The 14,070-nt window shown below is 46.4% G+C and overlaps 1 protein-coding gene across 1 annotated transcript in view; it reads right to left on the bottom strand.

Annotated features, from left to right (window-relative positions):
• Positions 1-11,062: 11,062 nt before the first annotated feature.
• Positions 11,063-14,070, bottom strand: part of PRR15L (proline rich 15 like) — a 68,016-nt gene continuing 65,008 nt past the window's right edge. Inside the window, exon 2 of the mRNA XM_086924288.1 lies at positions 11,063-12,962. Coding sequence (XP_086780414.1) covers positions 12,583-12,912 — 330 coding nt within the window. The 5' untranslated portion in view covers positions 12,913-12,962 and the 3' untranslated portion in view covers positions 11,063-12,582. The remainder of the gene's footprint in view (positions 12,963-14,070) is intronic.

The raw sequence follows: 14,070 nt of genomic DNA, 5'->3' as shown, positions 1-14,070 counted from the left end.
TCTACTCTATGCCAACCAACCCTACGCAACTCCAGGCCACTCCATTCTGTCATACACCACTCCCCTCTACGCCACCCCACTATGCCACTTCACTCTCCTCTACGCCACGCCACTAACTTTTAACCATGCTGAACAGCACCCAAGCTGCTTTAAAACATGGCTTAAAGACACCGGCAAAGCCAATAGCTCTCACATAAGCAACACTTGTTGACTTTGCCAGGGCTTGTTTTTATATTACACACCACAAATCAAATTGCCTTTGAGTTGCTTGTACAACAAATGTTTTTACCATCCAACTCAATATTACTAAAATATTCGCGTTGAAATGGTATCAGTGACCTGCTGCTCTACAAGTGAATGTTTGTTTCACGTAGCTGTTTTACCAGATTGAAGATCAGGGTAAGGGCATAAACGCAGAATCAAATAAAGTGACTACTGTCGAGAGAGGCTGCCGGCCTGAGTAGCGGGAAAGACTATGGTTCATTTTAGCAGTCAAATTTAGGGCCCAATTCAAAATTTGCCAGATAAGTTGCGCTTTCACAAATATGACGGATATGCTGTACTCCTTGTAACAAGTGCCGCAGGATATAATGCACTTGAATAAGGCAAATGGGACATCCCTCACGTTTGTCAGTAACCCGTCTATAACACTCTGAATCCCGCCCAAAGTTTTCAATCAGTTTTAAGACTCATAATTTTCAGCCAATTTGCCAGTTTCGGTCTTAATTTACCATTCAGACCAGAACACCTCGAATCAACTACAGAGATTTTAGCAATATTCCTTCGGTACAGGAACTTTGCTCATCCTAATCTGTTTCTTTATATTTTCAGCTCAGTTTTACATGCAGGCTATAGTTTGGGGTGGTTAGAAAGAACAATAGTTTTATTTATTTTAAACAGATGTCTACTCTATGTACGATCTTCACTTTGCAGTGTGACATAGCTTTACTGGGTTTGATGCTCCAGAAACAGAGTTGTCTTTTTGGGACATTCTCTCTGTGAAAAAAAAAAGCATTTGCAACGCCAAGAGAGGTGGTGTTGGCAGCTAGCCTTTAGGCTTTGTAAACGCTTCTTTTCTTATGCTTTTGCAAAACTTTATTGATCCCTAAAAACATTGGCTTCAAAGCAGAAATATTTTTTGGTCTGAAAAGCACTCAGTTCTGTACGACTCCTTGGCAGTGAAGGGAACTACTTTGTGCATGGATGTGCTTCCGCGAAGGGGAAACATTGTGTCACTCACAGTGAAGTTATCCAATGGCGGAATTGGGCTGACCCATTTCGCCATGCTGTATGTTGTATTGGGGGGAAGAAACATGAGAGTGACTCGGTAACAGACCAATAGCTGAAGAGGAGAAGCTGAAAGCTGCTATTGTATAATATAAATATCATTTTTGTGAAATCAAAAGGTCTTGGCCTTCGGCAGACTAATAACTATCCTCTTTTGAAACTAAAGAAGAGGAGGTTATCGGTACCCAACTATTTGGACAACAACGTCATGGTCTGAAGTGAAGTAACTGAGCTTATCCTGGTCTGTGGTTTTTTTGGGTATTGCAAAACTCACCAGAGCTCTTTTCAAGGAATCCGAGAGTAGGCGAAGGTTTGAGATTGCCTACAAAAGAGGGGAGAGATGAAATTGCATAAGCCGTAAGGGCTGGGGGCGGTGATGTTATTGAAGTGATGAGACTTCCTATCTTTTCTTAATTGTAGGACAGATGCAGCATGGCTGATGCCGCATGGCTGATGCCGCATGGCTGATGCAGCATGGCTGATGTACGTGGCTGTAGTCAATGACCAAAACCTGTTGCCAGAAATGTGCATCTTGGAAGATCATTTGGATGGGTGGAAGAGGCCATTGATTTATACAGGATGGCTCAGTGAGTCAAGCGCTGGCCGCTGAGATGTGTCATCCCGTGCAGGTCACAGGGCTGAACCCTGCTGACGTACCCTGCCATCTATAGGAGGCCTAGGAATGCAGTGCCATTAGATTGGGTACCGGTAAGACCTGTTCGTTACGAGTCTTAGAAACAGTAGAAGTGCCGTAGGAAGCGCTGGGTGAAAAGTAAGTGATTGTTATGCCCACAACAAAGCACCAGTGTTCCCTCTACCCTCGAGCCATTCGATCCTGCAGTGCCCTTCTGCTGAAGATTCCCAGAATACATTGGCACTGAATCTTCCAGTGCTGGCACTTCTTTCTGGCACACACTACCTATCCACCTTCAAGGCCCCGAGGTAAGCTCCTTCAGGAAGCGCTTGAAGGCCTGGCGGGGCCCCATGGAATGCTCCTCCCACCCTGGCAGCGCCAGGAAGAAGGCCATGGCCTGTGATCAACTTGCAAATCAGCGTCACTCACACCCTCATCCGTGCTCTGCCAACTGGTGATGGTACACCGTGTGGGAGGCTTCCAAGGAACGGGATCTCTGGATCTGGGAAGAGCGGGCGGACTCCTCTCAGGACAGGAGTCATGAATGCGCGAGGGACTCTTTTTTTGATTTCACCTCTGGTCCTAGCACCCAGATGCCTCGGTGAACGTGCACTTAATAAGTAACAATTATGATGAGTAACCTATGTAAGGGTGAACCAGAAGCAAAGGTTTCCTATCGAGAAGCAAGGGTGCGTAAGCGAGAAGCAAGGGTGTGTTAGCGAGAAGAATGGGTGGGTTAGCAAGAAGGGTGTGTTAGCGAGAAGAATAGGTGGGTTAGCAAGAAGAAAGGGTGGGTTAGCGAGAAGAATGGGTGGGTTAGCAAGAAGAAAGGGTGGGTTAGCGAGAAGAATGGGTGGGTTAGCAAGAAGAAAGTGTGAGTTAGCGAGAAGGGTGGTTTAGAGAGAAACAGGGGTGGGTTAGCAAGAAGAAAGAGTGGGTTAGCGAGAAGGGTGGGTTAACAAGAAGCAGGGGTGGGTTAGCAAGAGGAAAGGGTGGGTTAGCGAGAAGGGTTGGTTAGCGAGAAGCAGGGGTGGGCTAGTGAAAAGCAGGTATGGGTTAGCAAGAAGCAAGTGTGTGTTACTGAGAAGCAAGGGTGGGTTAGCGAGAAGAAAGGGTATGTTAGCGAGAAGTAAGGGTGGGTTAGCGATAAGCAGGGGTGGTTTAGTGAGAAACAAAATTGGGTTACGACAAGCTTATTACTTTAGTAGAGTGGTGTGGCACAGAGATGCCAGCACTGGGGGGTCTTCAGTACTTGCATTGGGAATGAAGGAAGAGGGAACTTCTGCTGCCTGTGCTGTCCTGTTGCTGATTGTGAGTAAAGAAGCTTGCACTACTGCTGCCCATACCATAACGTCTGTGTGTGAGGGATGCTTGCACTTTTGCTGTGAGGGAATCCTGCCTGCACTGCTTCCTCCAATGTTGTACCTGATTTGTTTGTGAGAGATTGGCACTACTACTCCCAATGCTATATCTACGTTGCATATGAGAGAAGCTTGCCCCTCTGCCACCTGTGTTGTGAGTAAGAGAAGCTTCTACTACTGCTCTCCATGAGGTACTGGATTGCTGTGTGTTGGAAGCTTGCACAACCGTGGTCTGTGCAATACTTGATCTGTCTGAGGGAAGCATGCAATTCTGCTCCCTGTGTACGATACTTGAGCGCTGTCTGAAGGAATCTTGCAATTCTGCGCGTTGTGCTAGCAAGTCTTGAGATCTGTCTGAGGGAAGCTTGCAATTCCGTGCTTTGTGAAAGCAAGTCTTGAGCTCTGTCTGAGGGACGCTGGAAATGCTGCGCTCTCTGCTAGCGAGCTTTGAGCTCTGTCTGAGGGAAGCTTGCAATGCTGCTCTCTCTGCTAGCGAGTGTTGAGCTCTGTCTGAAGGAAGCTTGCAATGCTGCGCTCTCTGCTAACGAGTCTTGGGCTCTGTCTGAGGGAAGCTTGCAATGCTGCGCTCTCTACTAGCGAGTCTTGAGCTCTGTCTGGAAGCTTGAAATGCTGCGCTCTCTGCTAACAAGTCTTGGCCTCTGTCTGAGGGAAGCTTGCAATGCTGCGCTATCAGCTAACAAGTCTTGGGCTCTGTCTGAGGGAAGCATGCAATGTTGCGCTCTCTGCTAGCGAGTTTTGAGCTCTGTCTGAGGGAAACTTGCAATGCTGCGCTCTCTGCTAGCGAGTCTTGAGCTCTGTCTGAGAGAAGCTTGCAATCCTTCTCTACTAACGAGTCTTGAGCTCTGTCTGAGGGAAACTTGCAATGCTGCACTCTCTGCTAGAGAGTCTTGAGCTCTGTCTGAGAGAAGCTTGCAATCCTTCGATCTCTACTAGCGAGTCTTGAGCTCTGTCTGGAAGCTTGAAATGCTGCGCTCTCTGCTAACGAGTCTTCGGCTCTGTCTGGGGGAAGCTTGCAATGCTGCGCTATCAGCTAACAAGTCTTGGGCTCTGTCTGAGGGAAGCATGCAATGTTGCGCTCTCTGCTAGCAAGTTTTGAGCTCTGTCTGAGGGAAACTTGCAATGCTGCGCTCTCTGCTAGCGAGTCTTGAGCTCTGTCTGAGAGAAGCTTGCAATCCTTCTCTACTAACGAGTCTTGAGCTCTGTCTGAGGGAAACTTGCAATGCTGCGCTCTCTGCTAGAGAGTCTTGAGCTCTGTCTGAGAGAAGCTTGCAATCCTTCGATCTCTGCTAACAAGTATTGAGCTCGGACTAAGGGAAACTTGCAATGCTGCGCTCTCAGCTAGCGAGCCTTGAGCTCTGTCTGAGAGAAGCTTGCAATGCTGCACTCAATGCTAGCGAGTCTTAAGCTCTGTTTGAGAGAAGCTTGCAATCCTTCGATCTCTGTTAACGAGTCTTGAGCTCTGACTAAGGGAAGCTTGCAATGCTGGGCTCTCAGCTAGCGAGTTTTGAGCTCTGTCTGAGGGAAGCTTGCAATGCTGCGCTCTTTGCCAGCGAGTCTTGATCTCTGTCTGAGAGAAGCTTGCAATGCCGCGCTCTCTGCTAGCGAGTCTTGAGCTCTGTCTGAGAGAAGCTTGTAATCCTTCGATCACTGCTAATGAGTCTTGAGCTCTGACTAAGGGAAGCTTGCAATGCTGCGCTCTCTGCTAACGAGTCTTGAGCTCTGTCTGAGAGAAGCTTGCAATGCTGCACTCAATGCTAGCGAGTCTTAAGCTCTGTTTGAGAGAAGCTTGCAATCCTTCGATCTCTGTTAACGAGTCTTGAGCTCTGACTAAGGGAAGCTTGCAATGCTGGGCTCTCAGCTAGCGAGCCTTGAGCTCTGTCTGAGATAAGCTTGCAATGCTGCGCTCTCTGCTAGTGAGCCTTGAGCTCTGTCTGAGAAACTTGCAATCCTTCGCTCTCTGCTAACGAGTCTTGTGCTCTGTCTGAGGGAAGCTTGCAATGCTGCACTCTCTGCTAGCGAGTCTTGAGCTCTGTCTGAGGGAAGCTTGCAATGCTGCGCTTTCTGCTAGCGAGTCTTGAGCTCTGTCTGAGGGAAGCTTGCAATGCTGCGCTCTCTGCTAGCGAGTCTTGAGCTCTGTCTGATGGAAGCTTGCAATGCTGTGCTCTCTGCTGAGTCTTGAGCTCTGTCTGAGGGAAGTTTCCAATGCTGCGCTCTCTGCTAGCGAGTCTTGAGCTCTGTCTGAGGGAAGCTTGCAATGCTGCGCTCTCTGCTAACGAGTCTTGAGCTCTGTCTGAGGGAAGCTTGCAATGCTGCGCTCTCTGCTAGCGAGTCTTGAGCTCTGTCTGAGGGAAGCTTGCAATGCTGCGCTCTCTGCTGAGTCTTGAGCTCTGTCTGAGGGAAACTTGCAATTCTGCGCTCTCTGCTAGCGAGTCTTGAGCTCTGTCTGAGAGAAGCTTGCAATCCTTCGATCTCTGCTAGCGAGTCTTGAGCTCTGTCTGAGGGAAGCTTGCAATGCTGCACTCTTTGCTAGCGAGTCTTGAGCTCTGTCTGAGGGAAGCTTGCAATGCTGCGCTCTCTGCTGAGTCTTGAGCTCTGTCTGAGGGAAGCTTCCAATGCTGCGCTCTCTGCTAGCGAGTCTTGAGCTCTGTCTGAGGGAAGCTTGCAATGGTGCGCTCTCTGCTAACGAGTCTTGAGCTCTGTCTGAGGGAAGCTTGCAATGCTACGCTCTCTGCTAGCGAGTCTTGAGCTCTGTCTGAGGGAAGCTTGCTATGCTGCGCTCTCTGCTGAGTCTTGAGCTCTGTCTGAGGGAAACTTGCAATTCTGCGCTCTCTGCTAGCGAGTCTTTTGCTCTGTCTGAGAGAAGCTTGCAATCCTTCGATCTCTGCTAACGAGACTTGAGCTCTGACTAAGGGAAGCTTGCAATGCTGCGCTCTCTGCTAACGAGTCTTGCGCTCTGTCTGAGTGAAGCTTACAATGCTGCGCTCTCTGCTAGCGAGTCTTGAGCTCTGTCTGAGGGAAGCTTGCAATGCTGCGCTCTCTGCTAGCGTGTCTTGAGCTCTGTCTGAGAGAAGCTTGTAATGGTGCGTTCTCTCCTAACGAGTCTTGAGCTCTGTCTGAGAGAAGCTTGCAATCCTTCGATCTCTGCTAACGAGTCTTGAGCTCTGACTAAGGGAAGCTTGCAAAGCTGCGCTCTCTGCTAACGAGTCTTGCGCTCTGTCTGAGTGAAGCTTACAATGCTGCGCTCTCTGCTAGCGAGTCTTGAGCTCTGTCTGAGGGAAGCTTGCAATGCTGCACTCTCTGCTAGCGAGTCTTGAGCTCTGTCTGAGGGAAGCTTACAATGCTGCGCTCTCTGCTAGCGAGTCTTGCGCTCTGTCTGAGTGACGCTTACAATGCTGCGCTCTCTAGTACCGAGTCTTGAGCTCTGTCTGAGGGACGCTTGCAATGCTGCGCTCTCTGCTAGCGTGTCTTGAGCTCTGTCTGAGAGAAGCTTGTAATCCTTCGCTCTCTGCTAACGAGTCTTGAGCTCTGTCTGAGGGAAGCTTGCAATGCTGCGCTCTCTGCTAACGAGTCTTGAGCTCTGACTAAGGGAAGCTTGCAATCCTGCGCTCTCTGCTAACGAGTCTTGAGCTCTGTCTGAGGGACGCTTGCAATGCTGCGCTCTCTGCTAACGAGTCTTGAGCTCTGTCTGAGGGAAGCTTGCAATGCTGCGCTCTCTGCTAACGAGTCTTGAGCTCTGTCTGAGGGAAGCTTGCAATGCTGCGCTCTCTGCTAACGAGTCTTGAGCTCTGACTGAGGGAAGCTTGCAATGCTGCGCTCTCTGCTAACGAGTCTTGAGCTCTGTCTGAGGGACGCTTGCAATGCTGCGCTCTCTGCTAACGAGTCTTGAGCTCTGTCTGAGGGACGCTTGCAATGCTGCGCTCTCTGCTAACGAGTCTTGAGCTCTGTCTGAGGGACGCTTGCAATGCTGCGCTCTCTGCTAACGAGTCTTGAGCTCTGTCTGAGGGACGCTTGCAATGCTGCGCTCTCTGCTAACGAGTCTTGAGCTCTGTCTGAGGGACGCTTGCAATGCTGCGCTCTCTGCTAACGAGTCTTGAGCTCTGTCTGAGGGAAGCTTGCAATGCTTCGCTCTCTGCTAACGAGTCTTGAGCTCTGTCTGAGGGAAGCTTGCTCTGCAGTGGTTTGTACGGTACCTGTATGTGGAGGCCTTTGGTGTGTTGGGAACCATTGATAATATAAAGTTTGGTGGGAGCTGCAGGTTGTTTGCCCTCCACCCCCTCTTCCCTACTACAGATGCGTTCCAGGAACCGCAGAGACGGATTGTCCCAATTCTGTTTATTTTGCCTTTGAATTGGCAGGGCGGAGGCCCTCGAAAAGCCACAAGCATCTCCGCGCCGGGAGCTGGGAACCTCGCTGTCTTTGTAGACAACTGCGGGCACTACAATGTGGCCTTTCTTGTCCCAAGCGCGCTCCCGCGCAGCAGGCTCGCGCTCCCTTTGATGTCCGGGCGGGCCTGCCCTCCCTGTGGTACATAACCTATTTCCGCCGGCGCAGGGGTAGGGGAGAGGCTTGGTTTGAGCAGCCTGTGCACAGGTGCATCGCCTACCCAGGCCCCCAGCACTCATGACCACCCACGCCGGGCCTGGAACACAATGCCGGCCAGGGTGCCAACAACGAGGGGAGCACCAGGTTTCACTAGGGTGACCAGATCTAGTGACCCAAAAAAGGGGACATTTCACAAAAATAGAGGAAGGCTACAATTTTACATCAACTGGGTGACAAAGAATAAGAGCCCTCATCGACACAGAACCGCAGAAGAGGCACTAAGCAGATACATAAAATAACATTTTTAAAACCAGCATCATACAAGTTAATTAAAGTGCTTACTTATAACAGCTCCTAACTAGCCCTGCTTTGGCACACCTAATAAATTACCTGGCCCTCACTGTTTTCAGTTGACCCTCTCAAAAACCAAGACATGAGTCAAATATGCCAAAATCTGCAGAGACAACTGTTGAAAAAACCAAGACGCCTGGTCATCCTAGCTTTTACCCCTGGAAGGAGGACATGAAACCAACCGTGTTGTAAGGGCTGGGGTGCTGGGCTTTGCTGTGTATGTATATGTGTGTGTGTATATATATATATATATATATATATATATATATATATATATATATATATATATATATATATATATATATATATATATATATATATATATATATATATATATATACATACATATTATCCAGTGGCTGGTGCACCTGCAGCTGGATTTACTGCATGCCACATCACCTTACCTGATTTTACACACTGGAAAGTCTAAACTGTACAATCACTTTACCCTGGCCCAGGCCTGACCCCCTGCCAAAGCATAGCGGTAGTGTATTATGCTCTCCATTTTTCATGACGACGTCCCCTCCACTCATCTCCGCGCTCAGCACAGGAGCATCTGCATACATTTACCACCTGCTCAGAACAGCTGATAAATACGTGTGTTGAACCACTCCCAAACCACCCCTCCTCCACCCAGAATTCTGTTATTCTCCATTTCGAAGGTTGTAATTGCAGAAACTGTTTGCACAGGTTCTGGCCAATATCGGACATTCCGGTTGCCTGGAATCGCCACCCAGAATTCTGCATTACTTGTAATTTGGCCCTTTAAATCTCTGATGTTTAAGGCTCATCACCAAGGTAATATAGGAAGATAATCGTAATCGATAGAGGCCTGGATTAAAAAATCATAAACACGTTTCAGCGTCCCACAGACTTCCAAGCAGACCAGTTTTTCTGTAGGATATAAACCAGGTCCTCCGTAGGGCTTTTTGAAAGTCCGGATGAGGGACTGCTACTGTGAGTGTCGACTCTGACCAGGACTATTGGCAGTTACTCTGGCCCTCGGACCCTTTAAAATTTATTGTGATTGGTGTTTGTGTGAGTTAGTCTGAAGGTGAATACGGAGGACCTGGGTTTATATCCTCCAGACGAACTGGTCTGCTTGGAAGTCTGTGGGACGCTGAAACTTGTTTATGATTTTTGAATCCAGGCCTCTATCGATTATGATAAACGTTTGGAACCAATTGACTAACGGATACGGATTAAGTGAACCAAGATCAAGATGCTTCTGCCCTGACAAAGTTCCATTCGGAACGAAACGCGTTGGCTGATGTCAAAATTTTAAATTGAAAATGTAATAAAGGATATAGTTTGGAATACATTTGGAGCTCTCTGACTTCATCCCGCTGCACCGTCCTTCTTTTTATGAATCTTTCTCTCTGGTTTCCAGCGGAGTGAAAGTGCGGCGAACTCCGGATGTGGTTGCACAGACAATTTACTAATCTGTTTACTTAGAAACTGAGGTGCTGAACTATGGTCAGCCGCATGTTGTCTTTCTAGTCGTGCAATATAGGAAGATAACTCTCACTTCACCTTCATTTCTCTGTGTACATGTCTTCTCTAGTATGGACTTGTGAGTGGTCAAACATAACAGGAACCTGCAAATGAAGAATCATTTTATGGAATGGAATATATTATTCCACAAACAGACTATAAGTGAGGCGGCTTTGTAGAATAGTCTTTAAAAATAGGGAGCGTTACAGTAGTTCAGGCAGTGCTTAAGTTGGGCCGGTGGGTTCCGGTGCTCGGCACCAGCAGTTAAATGTCAACATCGGCTCCTATGACAGTCTGCCTTATCCTAGGCTGTCTCCCTAATTAGGAATGAGCACAACAACAACTGTTTATTAGTTGAATTTACATTAACAATGACATATACCTGCCACCCAAGCCAGTCTTATAATTGTGGGTTCATGGAATAGTCTGAACTGTCACATTTGTTAGAGTGTGATGGTAATTAGTTGAGTTGGTATTGTCATTGGCAACGCTGGCAGTAGCAATGGATGGTGCAAGCTGCAGTGGCCTCCTGGCGAGGGCCCTTGCACTTTTTGTTTTACAAATGAAGTACTGGCAGATAACTTTTCAGAAGCCATCATTTATGACTGTATGAGTAACGTTGATACGGAGTCCATGATGTCACTGGTTGCGCTAAGGATGCTGAGAGTAATGCCATCTCTAAAAGTAACTGTAATTGGACCATGACTACATTTATTGGTGCCAGTAATAATGCCAATACTGCTGGTAGCAATAATGACGTCACTCATATTGGTAATAACCTCATATTGCCAATAAGGAGACCAAAAATGACATTGATCATCATGTGAAAAATAGAATTGTTACCAATGTATGTAATGAATAATGAAATGAAATGAAATGAAAATAGGATTTATAGAGCGCACTCATACCCGGAAGTGTCTAGGCGCTAATCTCAGAGAAGGTAAACTGCTGAATATACCAAGGACAGGGACAACACCAACTGTGGGATCAGTAATAGACACATCAGCTACTCTGATAGTAGCACCAGTGACAGTGCAAACATAGGGGCTAACCTTTATGTCAATAATGAAACCAATATTCATTGACACCCACAATGAGAACATAAATGTTGAACCAGCAATCACACCAGTAATAATGCAGAAAATCATGGCAGTAAAAACAACGAAATCAACTCAAAGTTGGAGTAATTACTCCAGTAATGATGTCAATAATGGTCTTTATGATGTCTATAAAGCCAACATTAATGGTGACAACAACCGCAATAACCATGCCAGAAATGTTGTCAGTACTGAAGTCAATATATAGACGTTAACAATTTATACCAATAACAACATCGACAAATTAACTTTTTATGGCCAGTGACAAATGGAAGTCCAAAATTTTGATTTTGTTTATTTACAATGAGAACATTAACAAACTTGCTAAAAAATAGATCTTCTTTCCAGGAAATTAGAAAGGATACCTGTGAAAATCTGAGGGAGGAGTGGACCCCTCTGTGTGCGAAGGCATTTGACCAACAAGTCGCGCCTTTGTCTTCATCTACTCCTAGAAAGTTGTGGGTCGCACACATCCTGTAGAAGAGACGGTCCACTCCCTTTGGTCCGAACATTGCACCCAAATCTTAGTGTAGACGTAGATCATTTAAAGGCAGTGTAACCCATGCAGCAAAATTCATGTGTCCGGTATTCAGCCCTTGAGAAACCGGATGCACTAGAATGCGAAATTGTGTGGGTGGGGGGGAGAAGAGGGGAATCTCTGTAATGGGGTCCCAGTTGAAGCCCTAATATCCAACGCACCTTATGGAGTCTTAGTTCCCTACATTAGGAAAGGAGTGAAAACATCATGGTGTGCAGAGGTCTATGGGAAACTGGTGAGTTTATGAGCGTGGACGTCCCACTCCTATTCTGGTGTCTCCACAAACCACTGCAAATTACACTGATTTATGCAGTCTTAATAAGTGGTTGGTTGTCTTCCACATTGGTTGTCTCTGCTGTTCCATCTGGGTGGCTCTGATTCACTTTTTTGATCGAAGTTGGGGCTTTATTATACAAGAGGATCCATTGAGTCTGACATAAGTGTCTGACTTTTCCATATCAGAAGGCAAGGAGGGGTGAGCAGTGGCAATATAGTGTGTTGTCTCAGACCTGGCTGGGATCTACCACAGTTTCCCTCACCCTGAGATTTCCATGCGGACCACCCGATAGTCAATGTCTCCCACCAGTGTCCTGTCATGCCTGGAGAATGTTGGATTCTTGCCCTCACTAGAGGTCTGGATTTTCTCTTCCATGACAAATTAGGATTATCCTTCATCTAACTTATCTTCTCTACTCCTGCAACAGTGCATGCAGGATTGATCCACTTAATGGCTGGAAGATCCTATGATATTGTGTTTTGCAGAGAGATGTACACATTTGATGGCATTCGTGGTCTTTATCAGATGTCACTATGTTAAGGGCTATCCCTTCTCTTCCACAATGTGACATGAAAGTTCTATCCTAAACATACATCCCCACCCTTCATATAATTCATCAGGCAAAATGAGTCCTCTCTGCCCCCTGATGCATGTCATGATTAAGCAGCATTGAAAAGTACATACAGTAGGCCTCTTGTCTGACCCCAAAATATCCAAGAGTGTGATCTGTCGGCTAATCCACCCGTGTTCGAAGATAACTTAAATACAATTCACACTACAAAATAAAGCTCTTTTTTTGCTGTTCTTCCCCAATCCCACCCTCAAGTAACGGCCAGGTTATAGTCTGCAGAAACATTGCCCAGGTTTCCTTGGCTAGGTTTGGGCATTACTTCATTGTCGGACAGGTGCCACTAGGAGCCAGGATTCGCGGTCAGTCCCATCCTGCTCGCCATCGGTCATGTGTCGTAGCACAACGTGGTTCATTGATCCCCACCTCCACTGTCACCACCTTCCCCAAAGAGGGCCGGGTTCTCGGCCAGTGTGGCCCGGACCTTCTTTTTCTCCTTGAAACGTCCTGAGTTTGACACCTTGACGTGCTTCCCTTTGGTGCTTTTGTCCACAATTTTCTCCAGCCTAGCATTGAACTCGCTATCGGTAGGAGCTTCTGGCCGCGCAGCCCCTGCAGTTTGTGCCGTCTCCTGCTTGTCGTTGCTAGAGTAGTCGGCTGGGATCTCGTATAGCACTTTGGGTGTGGACTTCTTTTTGCGCAGGAAGGTCAGCTTCCACCAGCTGTAGGAGTTGTCGGCCATGACAATTTCAGGCAAGCAAGGGTAGGGGGAACAGGAGAAACGTCCCACCACTGTATGGAAAGAAAGAGAAAACTTATCAGCCTTTTGATGGTCACACTACCAAATACATTAACCAAAGAAGCAGTTGCTAGCAGAGTAGACACCTGGGTTCCAGAGACAGGCAGCACTGTGCCTATAGACTGTTCTGATTTCCATATTGTTTGTAGCACATCAAAACCCTACTTAGTCACTGATTAAACTCAGCCTTTCCACAATCTCTCTGCCTCCTGTGTGTGGTAGATTTTTTTAATGTGATATTTCTTATACCGTCCTAAACCTCAATATTTTTTTTATATATTACATTTTCAAACTAGACCTATCCCTTTCCTTAATTAATCCTCTCCTTTTACTGAAAATAGATGCTAATTAGCCACCAAGGCCACCATTTCTACCCCACAAATGCAGACCACCAATAACCCAATAGAGGGAATGAAACCTTCCTAATGTATTTATTTATTTTATTTTATTCATAAAGTTGTATATAGCGCGAACATGACCCTAGAGGCTATCAGGGCGCTTTACATAACACTGTTCAGATACATTAGACAGTTTAGGGAGTAATATACATACATTCAATGTTAACAGGTAGACAGTGGTAGATAAGATAACATATGTTGAAAACAGTTAACAGTGGTTAATACATGCTGCAACTCTTGGGCAAACAATGTCCCATCTCAGAAAATTTAAGACTGTGTGGATTTTGTAATATTTTTTATGTGTTATCAATTAACCCTTTTTAAATAAAACGCATAATAAAAAAAAACATAGAAGAAAAAACGAAAATGCTATGCCAGGTTCCAATATCAATAAGAACTGAATTCTTTTTAAAACGATCTCAATTTACAAGAATTCACTGCACCCATTCTTGATATATGAGAACGGATGTGTCTCTGCCAAGTCATTAGAAATTCCATGAATATGTTAGGTCATCTTTTGTTTTGAACTGGGTATTTGTTCTTACTTAAAAAGTGGCTACAAGGTGCAATATTTACAGAGATAACTTGTTTAGGAAAATTATTATGTTCATGGTTTTAACATGTGAAAATTCTCTAACCTAGAGATTAAGTGCCTGATTATGATGTCGGGCGGAGTTTCCTCTGCCCGACATCGTGTTGGTCA

This window comes from Lissotriton vulgaris, chromosome 5 (genome assembly GCF_964263255.1).
Source record: "Lissotriton vulgaris chromosome 5, aLisVul1.2, whole genome shotgun sequence".
NCBI classification, from domain to species: Eukaryota; Metazoa; Chordata; class Amphibia; order Caudata; family Salamandridae; genus Lissotriton; species Lissotriton vulgaris.
Note: the sequence above shows the minus strand (reverse complement) of the source record. Positions and strands in the feature narration are given on the sequence as shown.